General features: G+C 38.9%; 3 protein-coding genes across 8 annotated transcripts in view; all 3 read left to right on the plus strand.

Moving 5' to 3' along the window:
* ppfibp1b (PPFIA binding protein 1b) overlaps nucleotides 1-7,816 on the plus strand; it is a 29,790-nt gene extending 21,974 nt beyond the window's left edge. For all 5 annotated transcript variants that reach the window (XM_036584738.1, XM_036584740.1, XM_036584739.1 and 2 more), the window contains 11 exons: nucleotides 757-898; nucleotides 2,418-2,549; nucleotides 2,870-3,020; nucleotides 3,974-4,085; nucleotides 4,223-4,311; nucleotides 4,502-4,624; nucleotides 4,728-4,853; nucleotides 4,939-5,127; nucleotides 6,253-6,420; nucleotides 6,553-6,618; nucleotides 6,714-7,816. In XM_036584738.1, coding sequence (XP_036440631.1) covers nucleotides 757-898; nucleotides 2,418-2,549; nucleotides 2,870-3,020; nucleotides 3,974-4,085; nucleotides 4,223-4,311; nucleotides 4,502-4,624; nucleotides 4,728-4,853; nucleotides 4,939-5,127; nucleotides 6,253-6,420; nucleotides 6,553-6,618; nucleotides 6,714-6,800 — 1,385 coding nt within the window. In that variant the 3' untranslated portion in view covers nucleotides 6,801-7,816. The remainder of the gene's footprint in view (nucleotides 1-756; nucleotides 899-2,417; nucleotides 2,550-2,869; nucleotides 3,021-3,973; nucleotides 4,086-4,222; nucleotides 4,312-4,501; nucleotides 4,625-4,727; nucleotides 4,854-4,938; nucleotides 5,128-6,252; nucleotides 6,421-6,552; nucleotides 6,619-6,713) is intronic.
* Nucleotides 7,817-9,001: 1,185 nt separating this feature from the next.
* On the plus strand, nucleotides 9,002-14,527 carry endouc (endonuclease, polyU-specific C). 2 transcript variants are annotated; one of them, XM_036585628.1, is made up of 9 exons: nucleotides 9,002-9,259; nucleotides 9,295-9,360; nucleotides 9,589-9,648; nucleotides 9,754-9,853; nucleotides 10,637-10,748; nucleotides 11,954-12,075; nucleotides 12,507-12,619; nucleotides 12,811-12,961; nucleotides 13,597-14,527. In XM_036585628.1, the coding sequence occupies exons 2-9, from the start codon at nucleotides 9,350-9,352 to the stop codon at nucleotides 13,855-13,857; spliced, it is 930 nt and encodes a 309-aa protein (XP_036441521.1). In that variant the 5' UTR covers nucleotides 9,002-9,259; nucleotides 9,295-9,349; the 3' UTR covers nucleotides 13,858-14,527. The 2 variants fall into 2 exon arrangements, with proteins under 2 accessions (XP_036441521.1, XP_036441520.1); XM_036585627.1 differs by having other exon boundaries at nucleotides 9,003-9,360; nucleotides 13,597-14,526.
* Nucleotides 14,528-16,122: 1,595 nt separating this feature from the next.
* The window catches only part of polr3b (polymerase (RNA) III (DNA directed) polypeptide B), a 30,964-nt gene continuing 19,965 nt past the window's right edge, over nucleotides 16,123-27,121 (plus strand). The window contains exons 1-12 of the mRNA XM_036585297.1: nucleotides 16,123-16,194; nucleotides 16,372-16,404; nucleotides 16,570-16,626; nucleotides 16,754-16,818; nucleotides 16,913-16,988; nucleotides 17,229-17,329; nucleotides 17,521-17,612; nucleotides 17,704-17,821; nucleotides 17,940-18,048; nucleotides 19,882-20,004; nucleotides 24,057-24,173; nucleotides 24,354-24,488. Of these exons, the coding sequence (XP_036441190.1) occupies nucleotides 16,123-16,194; nucleotides 16,372-16,404; nucleotides 16,570-16,626; nucleotides 16,754-16,818; nucleotides 16,913-16,988; nucleotides 17,229-17,329; nucleotides 17,521-17,612; nucleotides 17,704-17,821; nucleotides 17,940-18,048; nucleotides 19,882-20,004; nucleotides 24,057-24,173; nucleotides 24,354-24,488 (1,098 nt within the window). The remainder of the gene's footprint in view (nucleotides 16,195-16,371; nucleotides 16,405-16,569; nucleotides 16,627-16,753; nucleotides 16,819-16,912; nucleotides 16,989-17,228; nucleotides 17,330-17,520; nucleotides 17,613-17,703; nucleotides 17,822-17,939; nucleotides 18,049-19,881; nucleotides 20,005-24,056; nucleotides 24,174-24,353; nucleotides 24,489-27,121) is intronic.

The raw sequence follows: 27,121 nt of genomic DNA on the forward strand, positions 1-27,121 counted from the left end.
GCCTCTCTGGAGAAACAAAGCAACAACTGGATATGTTCTGTCTCTGTGAACTGGCCTTAACACACCCTGTTCCAGATGGGCCCCCTCTCCCACACCAAACATTCCCCAGTCTCCTTGTCATGATTTAAACTGACTTAGCCTGCATCAGATGACTTCTATTAACAGTCATCTCTTTTGGTAGCTTTTTAAACATTTGAAAAAAAACATGCATCTAAAAAATCCAGGTGTTTTTATTGATGGATTTTTCATATATTCCGCTATTCCAAGAACAAGCAAATGTGTAAAAGTGGAGTTCCTCACTGGATTGATGACATCTCTGAAGTATTTTGGCATTCTGTTCATTCTTTATTACCAGGAGGAGCCCACTGGGATGCAGAATGTGGAAATGTAATGCCCCCTAATCTCAAGTTATTCTACAGCCACATTGTTCTTTGACATCAGATCTTGTAACTTTTCATGCAACTTTGTACATGCTGTGTAGATCAGGGCTGTTGTCTGCATCTGTCTTCTTTTCCCCCTGTCTCAGTGTATCCCTGAAACAAACTCTATCCAGTTGTTCTTGAGTCCTGACTAGACGTTATCTGCAAATATGCTCTATTATGATGTGTTCTAGTAGTAAGACTGTTAATGGGTTCTTCTGCACTGGACTTTCTGTTCTGGTGTTGGTGTTTTAATTTCTGCACCTTCCATTTGCAGTGCCGTCAGATTTTGTTTCTGTCTCTTGAACTTTCTAAACTTCTATCTGTGTTTGAACAGCTGAGACTGAGCGTGAAGGTACAGACCATCTAGACCTTGCAGGAATGCCACAAAGATCAGCAAACAGTGACAGCACACGCACTCTCCCCACCTGCCCGGATGGCAAGAAGAAGTCTAAGGGAATCAAAGCGTTCATAGGAAAGTGAGTAGGCCACCGTCTGTCTGCTACAAACCCGTTCCCAAAGTTGGGCTGCTGTGTAAAATGTAAATAAAAACAATGCAATAATGTGCAAATCATTTATATCTATATTTAACTGAAAATCGGACAAAGACAACATACCTAATTTTGCAACTGAGGATTGTTATCAGTTTTCGAAAAAAAATTTGCCTGTTTTGAATTTAATGCCAGCAGGACATTTCGGACAAGTTTCAAGTTGGGACAGGGGCATGCAAAAGAATGATAAAGTTGTGTAATGCTGAAAAAAACACCTGGTGCAACATTTCACAGCTAATTCGGTTAATTGGCAGCAGGTCAGTAACATGGCCATGATCTTTGGGCCCTCAGGTGGCACTGCATTAAAAACAGACACAACTCTATAGTGGAAATCACTGCACGGGCTCAAACACTTCCGAAAATCATTGTTTGTCGCTGCATCCACAAATGCAAGTTAAAACTCTACCATGCAAAGAAGAAACCAGATATAAACAGGATCCAGAAATGCTGCCACCTTCTCTGGGCCCGAGCTCATTTAAGATGGGCTGAGGCGAAGTGGAAAAGTGTTGTGTTCCGACGAATCAAAATTTGAGAATTCTTTTTGGAAGTCATAAACGCTTCATCCTCTAGGCTAAAGAGGGGAGGGACTATCTGGCTTGTCATCAGTGCACAGTTCAAAAGCCAGCTTCCATGATTGTATGGGGGTGAATTAGTGAAAATGGCATGGGTGACTTGCACATCTGTGAAGGCATCATTAATGCTGAATGATATATACATATGTTGCCATATGGACATTGTCTCTTTTGGGGAAGGCCATGCTTATTTCAGCAAGACGATGCCAAATCACATTCTGCACGTATTACAACTGCAAGGCTTTGTATTAAAAGAGTCTGGGTGCTAAACTGACCTGCCTGCAGTCCAGATCTGTCACTCATTAAAAAAACATTTGGTGCACTACGAAATGAAAAATATGACAAAGGAGATTCCGAACTGTTGACCAACTGAAATTCTAGATCAAGCAAGAATAGGAAAAAAATTAACTTTCAAAACAACAATTAGTCTCCTCCTTTACCAAACACTTACAGAGTGTGGTTAAAAGAACAAGTGATGCAACATAGTGGTAAACATGCCCCTCTCCCAACTTTTTTGAAATATGTTGTTGGCATTAAATTCAAAATGGGCATGTATTTTTAAAAAAAATGATAAAATGTCTCAGCATCAACATTTGATATGTTGTCTTGGTACTATTGACAGTTGATTATGGAGTTCAAATGATTTTTTGCGTTCTTTTGGCATTTGACACACTGTACCAACTTTTTTGAAAATGAGGTTGTGATTATTTTTTTTATTTCCTTTTTAAACAGTATTTGATGTATAGTGTTTGTAATGCAGATATACATGCAAAACAAGAGAGATTTGAACAGTGTACTTTTGTCGCTTTCATTGTGCGTGCTTAGAATCCTTTCTCGTCAGCTAAATCAGTATAAAACATTACTCTTCACTGAAGGCTCAGAAGAAGTCAGTCAACCACATTCAACTTGGATGACAACCTTTCAGAGAGCGAGTTCAAACGGGGAGGAATCCGAGCCACAGCTGGGCCCAGGCTGGGCTGGTCACGTGACCTTCATAACACCAACAGGTCAGTCTTCAGAGGCATTGTGACTGTGCTGGTCTGGCCTATCATATAAACACTTCATCCTTCATTTTTGCTTATAAGGAGCAGCTGTAAAGACAGCACCACCTGGTGGTGAGCTTGCTGATAATGACCTCCAAATCCACATGAACAATGTTAAAACAGATATTTCTGTCTGATGTCTGATCTCTACTTTAGATGTCTTATAGTAAAAGACATAATGCTTCTCCATGTGTTACGCACAATATCTATCTATTTTTTAGTTTACTCTTTCCTCATTTAGGGCCTGTAAGTTAATGTGTTATGTATATGTGTGTGGTTGTCAGTGAGCTGGATGCTCCATTTGCGCGCTGGTCCCGGGAGCAGGTGTGTGACTGGATGCAGGAGCAGGGACTAGGGCTGTATGTGAACCTGGCCAGGCAGTGGATCTCCTCAGGACACACTCTCCTGCAGGCCTCTCAGCAAGACTTAGAAAAGGTGGACATTCAGCGACTCTCATACATCCTTGAGCAAGAACGGTGTATTCCCATCTTGTGTAACTTTTTCAGTTTGGTTTCAAAGTGAGTTGTCTCACTGGAGGGTTTCTCACCAATGAAAACGAGATTTGATCATTCCCATCTTTCACTTGCTGTTGTTGTATACACATGCACACAAAATATACAGTGCTATGTAAAAGTCAGAGACCTACATTTATTTAATTTCTAGTGAAAACAGCCTTGAAGTACGAACTCATTTTTCGGGAGATATTTCTGAGATTAGATATAAGAGAATCCTCTTACATAAGGGAAAGGGAAAGTCAAAGAAAAATAAGTTGAAAAAAAAAAAATAGCTTCCAAAACTCAAAGTTCAAATTCAAAATGACTCCTAACAGTCATGCTTGGTGATAGACCACCAAAAATGGTCAACATCAGATAAACAATCCTTACAGCTTCCACATTTTAGTGATGGGAGAAAATCAAGCTCCACTTTTTTTCGACTTTGAGAAAAGAAATTTCGCTTTTAAAATGTCTTTGAAAAACTGTAATAAAGGCAAGGATAGAAACAAAATGCAGAAAAAGTTGGTATTATATGTAATTGTTGAGGCTTCAGTGTAATTTGCTGTTACATACGTTTTTGTTTTCTTTCACTGAAAAATGAATGATTTTGTATTTAATGGCCATTTTGACTAGAAATTAAAAAAAATAAATGGGTGGGCTCTGACCTTTGCCTAGTATTTTATGTATACAACAGTGGCAACAGCAAGAGTGTTCATTTCAGTATCTGTTGTTCTATTAGTCAGTAATTTTACTTTTTTCCTAATGTCCATTTTCTAATGTTTAAATATTGGATTTTGTGTAAAGTGTACAAATGACCATTTTGTGTAAATTCAGTGGACAGTGATCTGATCCCGGTGTGCTAGTGCTAACCATTTCACTGTGGCCTGTGTGTAGGAGCTGGGAATCAAGCACCCTCTCCACAGGAAGAAACTGCAGCTGGCCCTGCAAGCATTGGGCTCTGAGGAGGATGACAACAAAGGCAAACTGGACTACCATTGGGTGACAAGTGAGGAAGGGCCTTTTCCTGCTCTAAACGTCATAATTAACTGCAGGCTTCTGGGAGTTTACTTGTTTGGCAGACTGATTTAAATTTGAGGTTTTTATTTCTCTTCCCTTACATTTTTTCCTGATCTCTTCATTCAGGATGGCTTGATGACATTGGCCTTCCTCAGTACAAAACCCAGTTTGATGAGGGGAGAGTAGATGGGAGAATGCTTCATTACATGACTGTGGTGAGTCTGCTTTTTCCTCTTGAGTGATGACAGGCCACTTTGTTTCACTGACATTTTACAGTTTACTTCCTGTTATTACTGCTTTCTGAATCCAGATTTCCTAAATGCGATCATTCTCATAAAAGGTACTTGCATATTGCACTATTGAACTTGTGCTGCATTTAATGATGGACTCTCTTATGTTGGTCAGGATGATCTATTGTCTTTAAAAGTGGGCAGTGTGCTGCATCACCTCAGCATTAAAAGAGCCATCCAGGTGCTGCGCCTCAACAACTATGAGCCCAACTGCCTGCGCCGCAGACCCTCTGACGAGGTATCTGCTGCTATGTTGTTCTTTGCTCAGCTGTGCTGTTCCACTGTAGAGTACTCACTGCTGTGTGTAAACATGCTGATTCTGGTTCTCTGTGTTGTTTCAGAACAACATCAGTCCAGCAGAGGTCTCTCAGTGGACCAACCACCGTGTGATGGAGTGGCTACGTTCTGTAGATCTGGCAGAATACGCACCCAATCTGAGGGGCAGCGGAGTCCATGGAGGACTGATGGTGAGCAATGAAAAAGAAAGAAATGGTGTTTTAAGTCTTTGGGGAATTAATGGTATTTAATGTATGCAAATATCTGTGTGTTCAGGTGTTGGAGCCTCGCTTTAATGTGGAGACCATGGCTCTGCTGCTGAACATTCCTCCCAATAAGACACTGCTTCGGAGGCACCTGGCCACTCACTTTAACCTTTTGATAGGCTCAGAGGCGCAGCAGCTAAAGCAGGAGTGTCTGGAAAACCCTGACCATACTGTGCTTACTGCAACCGCTAAAGTCAAGGTACACTTCAGCACACCAGCCTTAATGGAGAATTCCTTTCCTTACTCCAAAATGTTTGTATAAATCAGTGATTGAGATGTAATCGAAGTCATTCGAGATAGTTTGATGTAAAATGCTTAATTGTCGAGAAACTTAGTGACTTCTTTACAGTGGTGGTGACAGGAACCAGGGGTCGCAATGTAGCAAATATAGCTATTTTATTTATTATCCAAAGCCACCAGTGATCTTACATGTGTCTTCTGCGTTTTTATATGTAATGTTGATGATGGTAAAATCTGAAAAAAAAAAATCTGTAGAAATATGCGTGCAAGAATGGCTTTTCCAAAATCTCAAACCTATTGTAAAACAGTGCGTCAAGCATAAGGCAGCAGATTTGTATACATTTCTTGTAATTACTTTCCTCGAGGAAGCTTTTAGGGCATTATGCCCTTCAGAGTTTCTATCACCACTTACTGTGAACAATTCTGACTTGATAAGTTTTTGTAGAATGGAGGATTTTACATCAAACCTCTCTGAATGACTTTGTTTACATCTTAACCATTTAATAATGCAGCTATTTTAAAAACTTGGTGGAATTCCCCTGTAAAGAAATCATTCAACAAAAATCTAATTTACATGTTTTTCTTTATGGAGTGCATCAGCCAAGATACTGAATGACATACCCTTATCTATAAAAATGGTCAAAAGTATAGACACAACTTAGGCTTAGAGATATCTGCTGTTACTGTTATTAGGTATGTGACCCACATGACATTTCAGAAGTTTGGAATCACTGTTTTCATTTATTTGTAGAAAGCTGTAAAAAATGAAGAGATGTTAGATACAAACAGAATACACTAAAATTAATATTCAGAATGCCTTGTATTTGAGAAGTAGTGATCAAAATAATAATTACAGTATATGGTATACAGTGCTAGTTGGTGGGGTATAAAGCTCCATTACTTGTTGATTATATTAGCCTCAAAGCTTCAGTTAAAAAATTATGAACACTCTCTTTGAAGAAGCCAACCTTTACACTATTTGGCTGATCTACTGTATTTGGTAATTTTTTTGTTTTTTCCATAGAAATACTGCTTTAATAGTGGTGGGCTTCCATCTTGCTGTGTTGTTGTGTGTTGTATTTAGCCCCGGAAGCTGGCATTTGGAAGCTTTGGGAGGAAGAAGAGGCAGGAGGAGAATGAGGAGTACGTGTGCCCCATGGATGTGGAGATGCCTAAAGGACGCAGCTTCCAGAAGGGCTACAGAGGCATGGAGCTGCAGATCTATGAGGATGACTTGGACCGACTAGAGCAGGTAAGGTTGTGTGGACACTTTAATATTAAAGAGTAATACCACAGCATGGACAGCGTAATCGTTATATCACACAAAATGGGCTTATTTACTTAATTTTACTTAATTACTTTTTTATTGACTTTGTGGCCACAGATGGAGGACTCAGAAGGAACTGTGCGACAGATTGGAGCTTTCTCAGAGGGCATCAACAACTTGACGGTAAAAATCACGTTAATCGTACAGTTGTGATCAGATGGATCACTTTCTAATGTGTTATAGTACCATGTATAATTTTTATGTGCATTGTGGCACAGAGTATGCTGAAAGACGATGAGCTCTTTAAGGAGATGTCGACGTCGTCACCCAACCCCAGCGTAACTGATGATGACGCCAACGTTTAAGGGCGCTTCCTAGACTCGCCTGTCCATAGTGCTGCTGTGATCGGAACTGACTGTGCCAACCCCTCTGCACACCTCTCTCTCTCTCTCTCTCTCTCTCTCTCTCTCTCTTTCTCTCTCTCTTTCTCTTTCTCTCTCACAGTGCCATCCATACCTTATCAGTCTACATAGGTCATGTAAACTCTTTTAGAAGAACCACATTACAGTATTTGCCATACAGAACAGTGCCCATCTTTCCTATGTAAGCTGTCATGTGTAGAGGATGTGAATATGTCCCCAGGAGCAGACGCAAGAGTTTAAGGGTTTGTTTGTCCCATCTTTTGATTTAAATTATTTGTTTATCCAGTAGTTGTGCTTCGATTGCAGGTATTTTATGAATTTTTAAAGGGAATAAGTGGCAGTCCTACTGTAGTTTGCCTCCCAGCTGGTCACTGGAGACTTATGCACACTTTGCTTTTTTTTTCTACAGGCCTTACACTCCTTTGTCTTTTTGTCCTTGTTTTTTTATGGTAGCAAACAGAGCACAATGACACTTTTAGCCACTCTGAATCATACAGCTATTTAAGGAAATTAGATTTTAAAAATTGGATTACAAAAAGAACTGCCAAGTTTCAAAGCATTGAACACTCCCCAATAAGGATTGCCAGATCTCTCAATGCCTACAATGGCCATATTTGTATTCTTTTACAAGAATTGTATTGATCTATATTATCTGTCCCTGGATTCTGCATATGCTCATTGATGCATGTATTTGCACGCAGTGTATTTTAACACTATGAAACAACTAAGTACAATGCATTTCTATGGCCTATTTGTAAAGAAATGTCATTGCATGTTATTTAAGCCTTTCTCATTTTCAAAAATATTGTGCATCAATTAACATATAAAAAAAATCTGTGCTGTTCATCAGTGCAGTGGTATTTGTTTTTGGTGCCTCTCATAATCATTTCAGTTGTGTATTGTGTTCTGTCAACCTGTGCTCATTTTTAAAAGATCAATAAAATAAGTACAGCACACGGTCTTGTTTTGTTGGTACACTGGGTGGTTTTTCCATACAGGAATAAAAGTGGTCCTGAGAGGCTGAATCCAAAAGAACTATTAATATTGTTGGGTGATCTCTTGCAGAACCATATATATATATATATATATATATATGTGTGTGTAAAACATAAGATTTCAATAGTGGCGTGTAATACTTGTCATAAAATGTAAATATTTGTCTGAATTTACTACATTTTATGCAATTAAACAAGACTACAAGAATCCTGTAGAAAATTCTCTACCACTATGACTAGTAACAAGGATGATTTATTTTATTAATAATGCAGCTTTCAGTCAAATAATCTCACACTGCTAAAAAGAAGCATTTATAAAATATTAAAACCATAACATTTAGAAAACACTTGCTTCAATAATATATATAACAAGATTTACAGCAGTATTACTGTAGATCTTGTCCATAAAGGAAAACAAAGACAAAATAGTTCAAATCATCAGTTACAAATTATTTCAGATCTGTACTTCTGTTTAGAAATGTTAAAGGGACACCCGGCCAAAATTAAAAATTAAAGCATTGCTACATCTGCTTAAACTAACTTGCCTCCTACAGTGGTGGTGCAAATCGTGAGAGTAAGAATTTACAGTCTAGGAAAACCCACGTCTGATGATGCATCTTAAAGGTGGGAGGAACTTTTGAAAAATTTCAAGCGCTTTAAGGCGGAAACATCCCCCCCGCCCCCCACCCCCAATATAATCGAGGCGGGGTTTTTGAAAAATATTTTTTTCCGTTAGCTGGAATCTGTTGAAGGCAGACGGAAGGTAGATAGCTAACACTACCGGAAGCAGAGTGTGTCTGTATTAACCTACATCTGGAGAGGGGGCTAATAACATACTGAAATCATACATTTTCCCTCCTGTGATGTACGTCTGAGTGTTTTTCTTGATGCTAGGTGGTGAGGTGATTGGTTATTGGTATACTTGTTATTTTTGCACCTGCTGGCGAAGATATACAATCAAAGAATATGTGAAAACAACGATATGATATAATATGATTAATCGTGCCTAATATGACCAGGGACATGAGGTAAAAGGTCAATTTTGACTATAAATGCTAGCTTTGAGCCGGAATGCCAGTAAACCACGGGTCGATGCAGTATCAGCGCCACCTGCTGACTATTGTGGCGATGCGCACTAGGTCGACACACTGTTATACTTGTTTGATTGTTCATTTGTGCCCGAGCGAAATCCTACAACTTATATTTAAAGTCTCAATGTGTGTTCACCGGGCTACCAAAAGCGATGCTAACTGCTGTTTAGAGCGGTTTTTACACTTGAAGGCCGAGCCTGTGTTTAGGGCGGTGTGACGCGGCGGCCATCTGGGTGTGTTTGTCTAAAGGAGTCTGAGGGGAGGACTCACTCTCTCCACTCTCCACTCTCCAACTTCAGCTCTACTGTACAGACAGGACTGTCTATAACTTCAGCTCTACTGTACAGACAGGACTGTCTATAACTTCAGCTCTACTGTACAGACAGGACTGGGGAGGCACACAGCGATGGCTGGCGGGTACGTGAAACATTTATATCTGTCTAAAACTTTCCACGAGTGCCTTAAATCATTGCCGTTAGAACACTGTTCAGAAACAAGTCCATGTAGTCTGACTGCTCTCCCTTCATCCTCAACCGAGGCTCGTTTTTTCAGTGTAGCTAAGCAGCTGAGATTTTCATTAATAAGTTCTGAAGTGCTCTGTGGTGCTTTGGTAGGAAGGTTTAACGTTTTTGTCTTGACTTTCAGGCGTGTCTGGGGTGGTTTCATTGGGCTCCTTGCTCTGTTTGCATATATTGATGCGGCAAGGTGAGCATTTATTCCACCTTAACTCACGTGTTCCAGACGCTTTAACACATTTAGCTCAGATCGTGAACACAAACAGCTCTAAAATGAACTTGTTCCTATCATCAGCCAAACTGTAAACCAGGAGCTGTCTGACATGTTCGACGTGCTTTGGAAGTTGGATGTGAATCGCTTTAAAGCTGGGACAGACTACAGGATCTCACTGCAGGTACAACAGGTTTAATAGAATTAAAGGGGAATTCCACCCACTTGTCTAAAATTCTCATTCGTTGAGATGTAAATTCATTAAGAGTGGTTTGATGCAAAATGGACTATTGTAGATAAACTTACCTATTCTGATTTCTTTACAGTGGTGGTGTTGGGAACCAGTGGTTGCGAAAAATGACATTTTATTTACTGTCCCAAATGGCCATTGAACTTACATGTGTCTTTGTTTTTGTATGTAATGTTGATGATTGTAAAATAGTGGTAAATCCAGAAAAAAATAAGAGTTTTCTTTGGGGGCTATTTTGCCTCAGAACATTCTGGATGTACTTTGAGGTAATGAATGTATTTTTTAAAAATAAACATTATGCCTAAATCTTATTTCAAGGTTATAAAACAGTGTCTATTCATGACCATTTTGTGTACAAATGTCTCTGTGAGGAAGCTTTTAGAGGCATTCAGACGTCTGGTTCCTATCACCACCACTGTGAACAATTCTCACTCGGTGACTTTCTCTAGAACGGATTATTTCAGTTCAAACTACTCTGAATGATTTGTTTTTATCTTAACCATATAGTTATGCTGATATTTTGAAAAATCTGTAAAATTCCCCATTAAGATTGTTATGACATTTTAATGCATTGTCATCATCTACTACATTACTACATTGTTATTATGCCACTGCATTGGTCATCATACCTCATTAACATCGCTGAACTCCACCATTCAGCGGTGCTTTTTGACAACACTTCTTTCAGACGTTTAAACGGTTAAAACCTCTTTACAGGGCAAAGCTGGTTATATACCCAGTGGCAGCACTACTGCAAAAGATCATGCCTCATCTCCTCTGTTCTCCTATGTGAATGAGAACAAACTGAAATCCATCACTACCTATGCCTGTAAGTGAAAAGCATATTCTTTGTTCAGTTCTGAATGCCTCTGGCTTTTCTTACTCAAACAGATATTTCCATAAATCCTTAGTAATGACACTCTAGTCTCACTCCTCTGCCCTAACATGCTCTGACACTTAAAACCCATCCCATTAAGGTACTATTTGGAGTTGTGTTTGGCTCACACAGTTTGCACAAAAGCTTAGATTGCGCCAGGAGCTGCTCTAGACATGTCTTTCCCAGGGACATGCCAATCCTTTATGTAATGTAATTGCGTTTGAAGCAAGCCTGGCTTAAATTAAAGAGGGTTTTTCTTTACTTTGATTACCCCAGTGAGGCACCCACTTTGCGTGGTTACCAAGAATCCATAATTCACTGTGAAAAGTTTTCTTAATGTGTACATTAACTGCTCTGTAATAAGAGCACAAATGTAAGTAGAATGTTTCCCTTCAATATTTCTGTGAGATTGAAAACTCATACTAGAGGGAATTAAGGATATAAAATAGGTTACCATGTATTTAGGAAATTAATGGTACATTAGGATATGAAACTAAAGATCCTGCAACATTTTTTTTGACAGGTTCATATCTTATATTATTCTCATATTTTATTTTTTCCTTGAGGTCCACTATAAAAGTTTTATGTACCAAAAAAAGTCATTATTCATTTTTACTTGACCACTCCCTCAACCCCTCTTTGTCCCTTAGAATATATTTAAATGATCTGTGTTCTGATTAGCTGCCCTGTATTGCTCCTTATTCAAAAAGCAGTCTGGACTGAAACACACCTTATAACTTCCTCATGAATGGATGGGATTTAACTGCTGGCTGGGAATAAAATTAGTACATGCTTACACCCAGAGCATTAAAATATATTTAACAAAACTGTGTTTAGCTAGAAAATTTTCTTGACTTATTATACTGATTAGACAATAAAGTGTGATGAATTAGGCTAAAAAGTTTGCTTTTAGCAAATATAGCTTGAGTTACAGCTATGGCATTTGGTGCATGCTCTTTTCCACAGTGATTAACAATTTAATAATGTTACAGAGGCAGGTGAATGTAGCATTAGGAGACTTGCCCAAGGTAATCAGGCCCAGCTTGGGCAATAATGCTACTCTATACCAAGAAGAGACCTTTGGCAAGACTCCTAAAAACAATGATTGGCAAAGTAGCAATCCTTCTTTCATCTTAAGCACAACTGTCTGACTCTAGGTTTCATGAAGCTGTTGGATAACTATGAAAGGGCCACCGGTGTGGCTGAGAAAGTGACCTCTGAGGAAGTGACGGAGAATAACGCTTTCCTGGATGCCATCTTGGAGACCGCAGTCATGAAGGTATATACACCATTGACTATTTGTGTAGGCAGTCATGGAGTTCAGCTGTTATATGTGATTTACAAATGACAATCTAAGCAGAAGACAATGGAGCGCTGCATACAAAAGCCTATCACTTCACCTCTTATTTTCCTATTTAAAAAGTTATAGCATCTTATTTTGGCTTACCACTGTATGACACCATTGTAAAATGTTGAAGGATTGGCAGCACATTAGTGTGGTTGCTGTTCACAGTAGACCTATGTTTAGTAAATTCCACTCTGAATGCTGCTTCTTCCTGTCACGTTCTGTTCTCAAAAGCTGCAGGTCCTGGGACATCACGGGAAAAATATTATTTCTTGCAGTTAAACATGTGATGTCGTGTTTTGGCTAAGTTCAGTAACACTAACATTAATTCATTTGAGGATGATTGTTTTGATGTCTTTCTTCAGCGTGCTCACCAGTATTTAGTGAAGAAAGGCAAATCTCACTCCAATCTGAGACAGTTTAAGATTCAGCTGTACTACATGTGGTTTCATCTTTACCACAGAGAAAGGAATGGAGGGTGAGTCTCTCTCTTTTCTTCTCATGTACATGCGCAAGCACTCATGTCCACATACACAAAAGCATGTGTTTACATAAAATGAAAGAATATTTAGAGACATAGTGCTGTAAAGTGGCTTTTGTTTCTGTTCCGCGTAAGTAAGTTATGTGTTGTGATGTTTCTTTTTCTTTAATCTCCCTCTACCCAACTAGTGAGGACTCCAGTGGATTTGAACATGTGTTTGTTGGTGAGACCAAATTTGGAAATGAAATCATGGGCCTTCACAATTGGGTCCAGTTTTATCTTCAGGAAAAGCAGCATCTGCTTGACTACAAGGGCTACAAAGCCAGACACAATGATATGGTAACGTCTTTCATACTTCTGAACTGTAGATGGAAAAGACACTGACACACATTACTGTGCAAAAATCAGAGACCATCCCTCATTTATTTAAAGTCCAGTGAAAATGGCCGTTATATATAAATTATTAATTTTTCAGGATATTTCTTAGGAGATTAGTGTGTAAGATAATCTGCATGCACTAGAAAATCCACAGGTGTTTCTGTCCATCCTTCCACTGTGAGAAGACAACTCAAGGATATAGGGAGAACATTTGAATTAAAGAAGCTGCTGGTGTTCTCAGAACAATGGACTGACCACCCCAGAGTCCAGACCTCAACATCACTGAATGTGTTTGAGATTATTTAGTTTGTGACAAAAAGTAAATGTAACCAACTTCTAAGACTGAACTTTGGAGGTGTGGAAAATTATCCCTGCAGAATTCTTTTCCTGACACTGAAAAACAAACAACTTGTATTTAATGGCTATTTTGACTGGAAATTAAATTAATGAAAGGTGGTCTCTGACTTTTGCACAGCACTGTAAAGTAGAGGTTAATTTTAGGGGACATTATACTTTATGAAATATTTTTTCTCCAACTTAGGACATTCTATGATGTTATCTCCATTAAAAATGTCTCTTTTTCTCTCCCATTTCAGCCGGATGAGGATGACCACGTCTTAAATGTGCAGTTCAGCTGGCATGGTCTGGTCAAGCCTGTAGGCAGTACTTTCATTGGTGTCAGTCCCGAGTTTGAGATGGCCATTTTCACCATTCTGTTCCTCACATCTACTGAGAAGACCACCATTGCTGTGGTCAACATGGCCGAGTATCAGCTGGAGATGGTTGTTCACAGACACGGACGCTCCATCGGGACGTCCTATCCCAAACTACTGAGCAGCAACAACAGACACATATAAAGTTTATTACATCTAGCTTTGATCGTCCTGTTTGCAGCATACATAGTATTTTAACATTTGCTGACATTGTTAAAAAGCCAGGACAAGCAAGTGAAAGACATGCTTTCTGTAGAAATCATTACTCATGTAATGTCATGTAGTTTGCTGGTTTGGGGGCAGTAGTATAAATGTTGCTGAAAAAAAAGCTGAACTGCTGAGATGTTTGTGCATGTATTCAGAAACTGCTTTTAATGTTTTAGAGGAACCTTCTGAAGATTTTTTTCTTCTTTTAACTGTTTGAAACTGCATTATCTCATTCTTTCTAGAATTTTAACTGATGTAAACAGCTTAGTTAAAACTTTTTGGCTTCATCTCTTCATCACGTTGTGTTTTGTTCTGTTTGTAAAGATCACAATTTCAGGAGAAAGGCTTTCTGGATTTCTTCTTTTACTCTTGGTTATATACACACATTGCTTGTTATGGAATAATTAGAACAATTAAACAATAGAAATAAATTAGCTGTTACGTATTTGGTCCAAAATGTCTGACAAACAATGACTCCACTAAATCTGCAGACCACTGATGTAAACTCCCACACATTGCCAAGCCTTGGCAATATTTGTTTTTTGTGTAGGAAGCGTTCTAATTTCAGCAAGTGAAATGCATGATGAAATAATTAAACTTATTGTCCACAACTTTGTTTTCTTCTGATTGACTCCCTTACTGTCTCTCACACCATGCTGCACTGAGACTGGAGACATAATTCAGGCTAAAAGGAGTTTATATCCTAACAGAATATTAGGTTGTGTTGGTCTGTCATCTCCGGAATGCATCGCTGAATATACACTACTGTTAAAAAAAACCTTACACAATGTGGATTTAAATACAGCGTGTCCCAAAAAATTGACATCATTTCGTAGTTTAATAACATAGCCAATTCTCCCTCAAATGATCTCAAATTTTAACAAAAATCTCAAATGATGTCAATTCTTTTGGGACACCCTGTATTACAAACTAAACCAAGACATTTTCAGAGGATTTCTTCAATATTTCAAGAATTCTACTAACAAGAAATGAATAAAATGATAATATACTGTAGTTATGTGGTTACATCTTTTGCCAAATTATCTGCCTCCCCACTTTGAAATATGAATTCCGAAAATTAATTTTAATATAACTTGATTCTCGATGTTACACCTTTTTAGCCACTTTAGAGCTCTGTTTATCATTCTGCCACACCTAAAATTTCATAATTTCTATTTACAGTTTCCTACTCTGCTGAAAAAACACAGACCAGTATAAACTCCATGCTGGTCTAGGGCTAGGCTAGTGCTTCGTTTATCTGCATACCAGCATCCAAAACACAAAATATCATTGCTGTCAGAACCTTGTATCTCCAAAATGGTAACTTTACAGGAGAAAGAAAAAAACATTCTTAACTTGTGATGGAAGTCAATGTAACAAAGTTTTTCCCAAGTGATTTTGGACCATTTGTATAGGTTCGTTCATCATAACATTACAACACAAGGCAAAGTACCTGGACTTTGCAAAAACATGAAAAAATGACAAAAATGGACATGTTCTGGTTTTGCTGGTGACCAGCCATGCTGGTCTTTGCTTGTTTTATAGCAGGGTAGTGTACTGCTGATTATTTAAAACCTGTGAAGCTGGGCAGGGCTAACATATTAGAATTATTTTATACATTTATCTACAACCACATTAGCTTTAGATTATTGAATTATACAAGATTTCAAACATTTGAACAGTGATTCCAGCTTTTGAATATTACTGTCGAGACACTTACCCACAAAAATGAATATTTCTGGAAACCTCTCTCCTCTTTACTTGAATCATCATTATAAAGGACTGAACCAGTTATTTACCTTAATTTCCCCATCATATTTTATCACCTACTTTGTCCAAAAAACATATGTTTCAAAATTTCGCAGGGCCATTTCTGTGTCCTTTCTTGTTGGTATTGATGAGAGGTTGACAGCGCAGTCTTCAGGCGCTTCAATTTCATAATGATGTACAGTGCATAAATGAATTAAAATGAGTCATAGATCATTTCTGTGCCGTTGCATTTGTTAACCAATAACAAATAACAAACAAACTGTGGTAAACAAAACATTATTTGTGGACGGAACTAATAATCTTTGTACCGCCCGGGATTCTTTTCCAGTTACACTACACAATTCACATGTATTTGTAGCCTCAGTGTTTTGGTTACTGATGAAGTAACATGATGTCGTATCGCGTAAATGTGTGAAATTAAAATTAAACATCATGGAAATGCTGAAGGACGACTTCGGGGACATGTCTCCCCAGCAGCTCGCTGCTCCTGTGAACACAGTGGAGGTAAACGAGCATTAAAACCTGCAGCGTGCTTCAGCTCGCTAAGCTAACTGAGCTAACAGCAGTGGCTCTTCTGCTTGACTTGGCCTTCAACCCAGCAACTGTTTAAAGTACTGTTTATGTGAATTTGTATAATATTATATATCTGACATGGTAATACAGATATTTTCTGTTTTTAAGGAAAAATGGAAACTGCTTCCAGCTTTTTTGAAGGTAAACACGCCGTCATGTTATTAAAGCTGCTGTTCACCTCTAAGAAGTAGTCACACCAGAATAAAAACACTGTTGGTCTTCATACAGCAAAGTAGGTCTGGAACTTGCTCTATTTTACTTCTCTAGCGTCTCAACGAGTTATTTTATTTTTCACTTAACTCTCAGGTCAAAGGTTTAGTAAAGCAACACATTGATTCTTTCAACTACTTCATCAATGTAGAGGTAAGATGCTTGAGCTTTTAGTGACATTTATTCCAGAAAATTTGTGTGTTCCAACATACTCATTAGCTAACATTTGCATGTTAAGAGCATCGCTAGGGTCTTTAGCTCTCTCTTGTTATATTTTCAGATAAAGAAGATCATGAAGGCAAATGAGAAGATTACAAGTGATGCTGATCCAATGTGGTATCTAAAGTAAGATTGCTGTTTCCTCTTTCATTCACACTCTGACATGAGTTTTACAGATTTTTAACATGAGAAATGAACCTGTACTGCCACGTATTTCCAGGTACCTCAATATTTACGTTGGTATGCCTGATGTAGAGGAGAGCTTTAATGTAACCAGACCAGTGTCTCCACATGAGGTAATCTGTGAATTTGTTCAGTTAATTAATCACTCTTTTGCTTTTAAACCACTCTGTGACCGTTTTTGACTTGATACATCATAAAATAAAAGAAAAGCCCATCTGAAATCAGTTTCATATAAAATGGGAGATGAGGGACATCCTGGGTTCTGTAAACAACTTAACACACCACAAGTTCTGGAGTTTGTACAAATTGGGGCTAGACAGTATTGACCGTCTCCTCTCTTTATCTTTGCCTAGTGTCGTTTGAGAGACATGACCTACTCCGCTCCCATTACAGTGGACATAGAGTACACCAGAGGCAGCCAGAGAATCATTCGCAATGCATTACCCATTGGAAGGTACTTAAATTATTTTTTTTTCAGCACCCATCTCTGGGCCAGACTGAAGACCAAGGCCTCTTTTCTGCACCTTATTTAAGATGACAGGAAAGCATTACAAGGAAGTTCTGACCACTCATTTAGATGCTCCCTTGTGAACTAAACCCAGAAATGGCTAAATAACCAGTCCAAATTACTTCTTTTTTTGCCAGGATGCCAATTATGTTGCGCAGCTCCAACTGTGTCTTGACAGGCAAGACACCCATGGAGTTCTCTAAGCTCAATGAATGTCCCCTAGATCCAGGTACATCCTTAAATAACACAAGAGTCACAACAGTTCATTGTGAGAGACTGCTTTCATAAATTTCTGTTAATTTTTATGTATCTGTGCGCAGGGGGCTATTTCATCGTGAAGGGTCAGGAGAAGGTCATTCTCATCCAGGAGCAGCTGTCCAAGAACCGCATTATTGTGGAGCAAGACCGCAAGGGTGCAGTGGGAGCCTCCGTTACCAGGTGCTGCAAGTCATATGTTTACGCTGTGTTCCGACGTTTAACACACGAGTGGTACTTCTTGGCTTCTAACTTACCATTTATAATTTTCTGATTGTGTCTCTTTTTCTATGGGCTGTAGCTCCACTCATGAGAAGAAGAGTAGAACTAACATGATTGTGAAGCAGGGTCGTTTTTACTTGAAGCACAACACACTCTCTGAGGATGCTCCAATAGCCATCATATTCAAGGTGAGCGAGTAGAAGACAAAGGGGTACTGTTCATAAATCTGTGAGGAAAAAACTGAGGTTCATTGTGGGTATTCAGTAGGCCGTAATTGAGCACTTTTGAAACCTGAAGATGCTGTTGCCGATTTGAGTATATTTTTATACTCCTGTGATGCGTTTTTCCAGACATTGCAACATGGTACAGTTACCAATCCAAACCCAGACCTATCTGTGCTTGTGTATTTGTTCGTTTCCTTTTGCACAACAGAACCATGAAAATGGGTGGGTTTCTCTGGAGGTTGTATGGTGGTCACAATTTCTCACACAATGCTAGTGTCTGTAGTAAACCAGCCACAGTAGCAGCAGTGGAGGTGCTTCGGGTTCTGATTTACCTTTTAGTCTACATTTAGTTCTGAAGAGTCACAGATGGCAAATCTGGCTAGTGTAGCTTTTAAAGAAGTGATCATCTGACTGAACACTTGACAAATCTGTGGTCTGCACTGTTTCTAGCTCCACCCATATATTCTGGTTCAGTACCCTCTTGTTACCCCAACAAGAAGGGTAACCAAATTCACCACGGGTACTCAGTATGGAAGTAACAATACAACATATCGTATTATATCATTGTGTTGTGGCTAGTATGTTAGCTTGTAGCTATCGTGTTAGCCTGTGGATAACACGTTAGTTTGTCGCTAGAACGTTAGACACTATAAAGCACATTTTGTTTCAAATACTGTATATTTATCATGTTAAATGCTCTGATAATTTGAAAACGTAAACGTTAACATACTAATGTATGTTATACAAGCTGCTCCTTGTTTTTACTTTTTTCCCAATCAAAAATGGATTGAATCGCAACACCTCTGTATTGTATTAAATTGAATCATCAGTTTTGTGAATTATTACCTCTAGTTTGTAGGTATGGGACAGTTTACTTGGTAGTGGAAATGACAAAATGCGTGATCATAAATTTGTAACTGAACCATACTGCATTTCTTGATGTAATGGAAATTCATTAAATATGCCTGGTCCTCTGATGCATGATTTCGTTCTAACCAGCAGATGGTGCAATATGACAAACAGAAAACCAGTGGGACTGCTGCAGTTGGTTGTGAAGTAAAAAAGTGGTTACTGTAGTTAGTTTGTTTTTGATGGGGTAAACAGTTGATTGGCGTCTTATGGCAGTGTTGTATACGTAATAAATTGTTCTCCTAAAGGGCTGTTTTTGTATTTGAACTGTATGTTCTGTGAGAGCAGCATGTAGATTTTACAGAATATTGTGGCTCAGAATTGACCATTCCTTGCTTGATCTCAATCTGGGTTTTACTGCCAAGAGTCTCTGTAATCACAGTTTAAGATTCAGTTGACCGAGTTATTTAATCTAAGCTTAAATGAGAATTCTTTCAGCTTTAGAGATGTCACCACTAAGTCCCTTGCCTCAGGCCAAATACACAGATATGACTCGTTTTGGACGAGGCACCGAGTAAATTGGCTGTGGAGCTTGTTTGCTTTGCACTTGTGCGTCCAGAGTAAATTCCTGCAGGCCTTTTCTTGCTAACCAGTGGCCTTTGCAAACGGCACCGACCTGTAAGTGCCCTGGTCTACTGTCCCGTTCCCACAGTTGTCTATTAGCATAAGTAAATGTCAAAAGAGGCCTGAGCCTCCTTATCTCAAAAATTACTTCTGTGTCAAATTTGGCAGATGTTACAGTGCACATCTGTAAAGTATAATTCTAGAACATCTTGAGTATATTTGATAAACATTGTCAATCAACATGTCTTTGTCAAGATACAGAAACTGAGCTCACTCTCTCCCTCTTTTTTTTCTTTTCTCTGCTTTTTTTGTGTGTGTTTTCAGGCCATGGGTGTGGAGAGTGATCAGGAGATAGTACAGATGATTGGTACAGAAGAGCATGTCATGGCTGCTTTTGCTCCTAGCCTGGAAGAATGCCAGAAAGCTCAGATTTTCACCCAAACCCAGGTACCTCACTGCCATTATCAGACTGTACCTCTTACTGCCCAACATAGCAGAGCTATGGATTTTGAATCATGTTAAAAGAAATGCATTACAACTTGTATCCAGGAGCATGTAATTGGTGTGGACAAACTTCTTTATTAGACTTCCTTCTGAATTTCATCAGGCCCAGAAAAAAAAACCACGAATCTTCATTTTTGTTGATTTTCATTTTTTGACATCATTTGAACATGATGGTTGTCTTTTACACTGTATGTGAAAAGTTCATAATGAATGGACAAATATAAATAATCCCAAATCACTTGAATTAAAAGCTGTTTACATTAACCTGTATTAAAAGTTAAGAATGTTTTGTCCTTCTCCTGTAAAGTTTCTATTTTGGAGATACATGTTTTTCTTTGAACAGTGACAGTATCTTAGCTAAAAATACAGACCCTCTACAGGGAACAAATTAAATATGGCGGTTTTTTCATGCAAATTGTACTGAACAGTTTCTATTTATTTCCTGTTTAAAACATTTAAACATTAGCTATGCCTTATAATGTACATAATTGTGTTTTCTGTAGGTGGTGTTAACTTGCTTTTGCTTGTAAAATCAAATTTGACCGAGGTGCTCAAACTGTTGCAATCGACTGTATGTGTTAAAAATGAGTGAACTTGGCCAAGATATGGGCCATCATTTGGTCTAATACAATTGGTCTATGTCATCATTCTAAAACACAGGACATGGCTCCAGAAGTAGCCCATCTATTGTCTAGCTCATAGTCAAAATGATAATGTTTAAAACTATGAAAATCGTGCCATATTTAACTGGCTGGTACTTGTATTCTAAACATGTTTTGAGTCAACTATTGTCTTAGATTTGTGTTTTTTTGTTAATGCACAGATTGCACATTACCGAATAATTTAGAGGTTTACACCAAATGGCAGCATCTCTCACATATTGGTTTACCTTTCATTAGTCTTCACAATGTTTTTTGAGCTATTCAAAAACACTGAAAACATCTGTTTCCCTTCACTTATATAATGATGAAACTTGGATCTTTCAGAGATCTCACTGACCCAGTGTGAAACAACACTAAATATGTCTGTCTGTGACGTACATTAGCGAACGCTGAGGCCTAATTTGCTGAGAGCGGATGTCTTATTTTGTAGCAGGCCCCAACAATGGATTGGTAAGAAGCATATCTGCATCCTAGCAACCTGCATCTGAGCATGTCCGAGAGCCTGTTTCGTGGGCCTATGGCATTGTGCTGGTCACATCAGGACTCTAATGAGCCTCACATTTGTCTTCCAATTGATCCAGGCAGACTTCAGTTAGATAAGACATATTAGAACAAATAGTTAATAGAGGAAAGAAGGGAAACTGTAGGAACCATCTGTTAATGACCACTAGAGGCAGCAGCCATCATTCTCAAAGTGTAGAATGACAAATCTTGTGGGACCAGGGCTGAAGTTGATATCAAAAAAAAAAAAAAAGTTCTCTAAACTAATTCAACATTATATGTACAGTACTGTACAGAAGTCTTAGGCAGTTATGAAAGTGGTAAAAACACTATATATCATTATAATAAAAAAGCAAATGAACGCAGCGTATATGTTTAACATTTTTTAGTGAAGTTATTGATATCTTAGTTAGAAGAATACAGTTAGCATAACAGAATTGTTTGCTGAATTCATTGTCATTGTGTGGATTTGTTCAGTTTCATCAGCAGCACCTCTGGTTTAATTTAAAGCAGCACTGTGTGAACTATTTTTGATAAAATTGAAAAAAGCATGACTGAGTTATGGAAAAACGCACAAAATATGGTCTGTGTGTGCTGCTGCAGTCACCCTGTATTTGAGTTAGAGGCATCTGGTCAGATTTTAGTCAGATTGTAGCTTTTTGGATCACGTAATATGTCTTTATGTATTAATGTCACACTCAGCCTCAAAAACAAGACCTGGCTTTATGTTTGTCTCAAATGCAAAATCAGTGTTTTACTGATGAAGATGTAAGTAATAGATAATTAACTTACATCCACAAGAAACACATCCTTCACCTAGTTTTGACTGAGTTCTCTTTTAATACTCTATCAATGAGCTCACAGTCATTACATTAATTCTGAAATATGTATCCTGCATGAAATGTTTAACTAGTATTTCTTTTCATAAACCAATATGAATTCACATATTTTACATTTTTGTTTGGGTTTCTGTTTCATTTTTGTTGGTATTCTAAGTATTTTACTGTGTGGCGCAGGTAACACAGAGAAAAAATGGGCTCCAAGCCTTCTCTGTATGCCATGTCACCTCTGGGATGCACTGCCACTCTGCTCAGGCAATCTGTGTGAACGCTCTTAAAGGTGGTACATGTGAAATGCCTAAGACCTTTTCACAGTACTGTATGTGATTTTTTTATTTTTTTTTCTTTTAATTTAGAGTCAAAATCTATCAAAATGTAAATATTGGTAAGTATACATTGCATGTAGAATCACTCTCACTGGTACACTTCTACTTCATGAAGAGAAAGATTTGTTCTGGAAGATTTTGAAATTCTAATGGTCTTTGAATTATTGAACATCTAAATATACAGAAACACCAAAATATTGCTGTAAGGAAGTCGAGTTCATAATTGTTTGATACAAGTCTTTAAAAAATTGTTCTGATCTTTCACAAATCTTTGTTCATTTAATTTTATTCCTTATTGTGAGTTGCTCAGCCATGTGGCTGTAAGTGTCCGAGTGGGTGGTCTTGAAGAAAATCCCAATCCCTGCGACCTTTAACCCCTTTGGTGGAATAAGTAGTGCCAAGCTCAGGTGTGTGCGTGTGTGTGCGTGTGTGTGTGTGTGTGTGTGTGTGTGTCTTTGATACCTGTTTAGTGAGTCAGTGGGCCTTGTGATTTCCTGCGCATTCAACGATTAAACATTTAAGATTTTTCGGGGAACTCTTGTTGAAATATTTGTACGGAAATTTAAACAAACTGATAAAGATGTTGTAGCCCAGGTTCCAAGTTTTGCTGTAATCCCTGAGCAATTCCATTTTCCAGAATGGTTTTTATGTGTGGCAGATTCAACAGCCACAGAACCTGCCATCTACAAAAACAGTGTTGCAGAGTCCCAGCATCACTAAGGAGGCAAAATGCATTGTCTGTGCAGGTTACTGTAAATCCATACACAAGTGCTTTTGTTAATTTGATCCATTCTGTTACTTGTTGAGAACTTGGCAATGAAATTCACATACTAGTAACTTTAGGTTTCTCTCCCACCACCTCTTTGAACGTAACCCTGCTAGATGGTTGAAAAATGTTCTTGACGATTTGAATGTCAAAAAAGGAAGGAAAAATTAAACAATATAGAAAGCCACTACTGGGCTCTTATTGCAGAGGAGAAGCCCAGAGTAACAGAAGATCAAAGGTGACATAAGCAGAGCAGAATGCAACAGGTCTGTCTGAGGAAGTGGGAAGAATAATCAGAAAACACTGCTAAGGTGGGGCTGAAGTATCACCATACTTCAGCACCACCTTAGCAGTGTCTTCTTTTCTTTTAATAGGTTTTATGACTGAGCTCCATAATCAGTGTGTGTTTTTAATACCTGCAAATGACAAGAAAGCAGAACTGGACTTATCTAAACTGAAATAAAAAACCCTCTGTGTCCTCTAACATTCTGAGGCAAAGATGTGTCTGTTCCAGTGCTCCAAAGACATAATTCCGTCTCGCCGAGTTTTGCACGTTATGATAGTGTGAACACAGTAAAGTGCTTGGGGAAAACTGTAGTACATCAGTGAAACCAAACTTCTGTTGGAGAAATATTTGGTAAAAGGGCTCATGCATTACAAGGTTCACTGTTCACACATTTCACATCTAAAGTATATTCAGCCAGTGATGAGGTTGACCAAGAGGAAGACTGGTACAAATATGGAAAGAACAGTGAACAAGCCTATAAACCAGTCATTGTGTAGTTTTTACCAGGTGACACAACAGCTGTTCATGATTTGTCCAGATGCTGTCACAATTAAGAGGTAAAAAGTTTTGACATGCTGACATGCTTTAAAAACTTGTTGTTTTTGTTCTTCACAGGCACTGAAGTACATTGGAAATAAAGTGCGGCGTCAGCGCATGTGGGGTGGACCCAAGAAAACCAAGATGGAGGAAGCCCGAGAGCTGCTGGCTTCCACCATTCTCACCCATGTCCCTGTGAGTCTCCATCTTTTATTTCTTCATAGTCTTCTTACTGGGATTAGTTCTGTACTGTGCTGTATGACTAGCACAAATTCAAAAAATTCATTTTTCTATTCCCATCCTGGACTTCTATTAGGCTGTTTATTGGCAGATTAGTGTCAATGTGTAAAGTCAGTGTTTCTCTGTGTCTCCTAGGTAAAAGAGTTTAACTTTCGGGCCAAGTGCATTTACCTCGCTGTAATGGTGCGCAGAGTGATTCTTGCTCAAGGCAACAACAAAGTGGACGATCGTGATTACTATGGAAACAAGCGTCTGGAGTTGGCTGGCCAGGTAAAAACAATGCCCGACACCATTCTGTCCATAAACGTGCATAAACAGAGAGGAGGTTCTGTAGAAGCCTGAACGGATATAGTGGTGGTCCTGGAATAGGGATGAGCTGGCCAATCCTCACATAGCCTCTGAACAGCTGTTCTTGTGCAGAAGGCCCACACAGTCCCCGTTCTGTCTGCTGCAGTCATTCACACCAACTCTAATTCAATTAAGAATGACTGACAGCCTTTTAATGATACTTGCCTCAACTAAGACTCTGTGTTTTCTTATGCATTTATCTGGTCGCTCGAGACAAGTACAGACGTTTTATTTTGGTGGCCGAAGTTGCGATAAGTACAGTGCCTTGCAGAAGTGTTCAACCCCCTTTAAAAGTCATCAGACTCATCTGGATTACAAATGACACAGATTGTTCCAGCCAATATTTTATATAGCAAATCAGTATGCTGTTAAAGGGAATTTTTGAGGTCAAAATTCATTATTTGTCAGCAGTGCTTTAAAAAAGTAATACAAACTGACAAATGCTTCTTGCATAAGTATTCAACCCCTTCAGACTGGTACGTATTAGAACCACTGGTTACTGGAATAACATCTTAAGCTCTGTTTGGTAAGTTTCTACCAGCTTTGCACACTTTTTGGGAGTGATTTTCTCCAATTCTTCCTGGCAGATTTGCTCCAGGTTGCTCAGGTTGGTTAGGGGACATTTGTGGACCGCAATTTTGAATGAGTACCACCTGTTGTCGTAGATTAAGATCTGGAATTTGACTTGGCCATTGTACACTCTTAAAAATGGATGGTGCTTCAAGCGTTCTTTAGTAAAGAAAATTGTTCTATATAGGACCGTGAACACTCAAAGAACCGTTTGCATGATTAAAGGGTTTTTGCATCATGAAGGTGGTGTTCAGATTGATGGAGAATGTGCTCTAGATGGTTCTATATAGAACCTTTTTGAAAAGGGTTCTTCTATTGTTACGGTGTCATGCTTGTAACAATAGAAGAACCCTTTTGTGAGCTATATAGAACAGTCTATAGCACAGTCATGTACATTTTCTGTCTATCCAAAGAACCTTTTAATCATACAAAGGGTTCTTTAAGTGTTCATGGTTCCATATGGAGCCATTTTCTTTACTAAAGCTAAGCTGCCGCTTACGCAACGTCACTGGACAGCTGAACGCGCTCGGAGGAAAGCACCAACCGCCAGATCTGTTACGTCAGCTAACAGACGCCTGCGCTAACTAGCATCGTGCTGAGTGGGTGATGGGGGGAGAAGAGCAGCCATCCCACCCACCCAGAGAGAGCGAGGCCAATTGTGCTCTCTCGGAGCCCCCCCGTTCTTCGGTTTTAACAAGATGCTCAGTCTACACAGAGGAAAAGCATCCCACAATATGATGCTGCCACCCCCATACTTCACTGTTGGGATGTTTGTTGCCGAGTAAGCAGTGTTAGGTTTGTACCAAGCATAGTGTTTTGGTTTGGCCTAAAAGCTTCATTTATGTCTCATGTGACCACAAAACCTTTTCGCATATTTTAGGTCGGTCAAACTGATGCTTTCTGACTCCAGACATGCTTTGATGAGGTTTTTCTTCAGTACTGATTCTTTCAAGCCACTCTCCTATACAGCCCTGTTGTATGCAGAGCTCTTGATATCATTGACCGGTGCATCTTTACTCCATTCTCAGCCATTGTACTGTGTAACTCCTTCAAAGTGATTGTTGGCCTCTCTGTGGCTTCCCTTACAAGTCCCCTTCTTGTTTTGGCGTGGAGTTTTGAGGGGCAGTCTTGTCTAGCAGTGCCTGGGTGGTATAATGCAGCTTCCATTTCCTCACTGGGATATCCACACGCTTAAATATTATGTTGTAGCCTTTTCCTGTCTTGTGCATGTCTATGACTTTATCTCTAAGTTCATCAGAATGCTGTTTGGTCTTCAGCTTTCCTTCAGATTCACAGTCTGATCAATGATACTTAAGGAATTAAGCAGGTCTTTTTACCAGATAATGTGACATTTTTTTTAATGATTCACAGGTAGAGGCCAATTGTAAATCTATATGATCTATGACTTTTTTTAGTTAGTCATTTGTGTCAGAGAACATTTTCTTACATAAAACCAATATCACTTTAAATGAATTCATTGTAAAATAAATATGCCACGGCCCAAAGTATAAAAGTGTTGTTTGTAATCTGGACAAATCTTATGCGTTTTAAGCAGGTGAATGATTCTGCAATGCAGTGTATGTACTGTCAGTTCTAATTCTTTGAACGTCTCCATATTCTACTCACCTTGGCGATACCTCATATTAAGATTAGTTATCCTTACCTTATGTTTTTGATCAGACCTTTTTTAGATCTCTCACATTTCTCTCTTCCTCTCTCCTTCTCTTCTGCACACACCACTGCTCTCCTGTGTGAAACTGAGCTCTGAGCAGTGGAGCAGGCCCGGCTGGGCTGCCTCCCAATCCCTCACCTTCCTCTTTGTGTTTGGCCTCCTTGTCTTTTATTAATACCTTCATTATTTGCCTGCCGCTTTGTTTGTCTCCTCTGTGTTTTGCCTCCTCCCTGCGTGGCCGCCTCCCCCCACACCCCCCCCCCATTCCCAGCTCGCCTTGCCTTTGTTGACGGCGAGATATGCAGCAGCATAG

Source organism: Colossoma macropomum, unplaced genomic scaffold, assembly GCF_904425465.1.
Source record: "Colossoma macropomum unplaced genomic scaffold, Colossoma_macropomum, whole genome shotgun sequence".
NCBI classification, from domain to species: Eukaryota; Metazoa; Chordata; class Actinopteri; order Characiformes; family Serrasalmidae; genus Colossoma; species Colossoma macropomum.

What these genes read in the sequence shown, in the direction of transcription:
- endouc (XM_036585628.1), top strand. An exon ending in GCATATATTGATGCGGCAAG is followed by an intron (nt 9,649 to 9,753) that starts GTGAGCATTTAT and finishes TCCTATCATCAG; the next exon opens with CCAAACTGTAAACCAGGAGC. An exon ending in TGGAGACCGCAGTCATGAAG is followed by an intron (nt 12,076 to 12,506) that starts GTATATACACCA and finishes GTCTTTCTTCAG; the next exon opens with CGTGCTCACCAGTATTTAGT.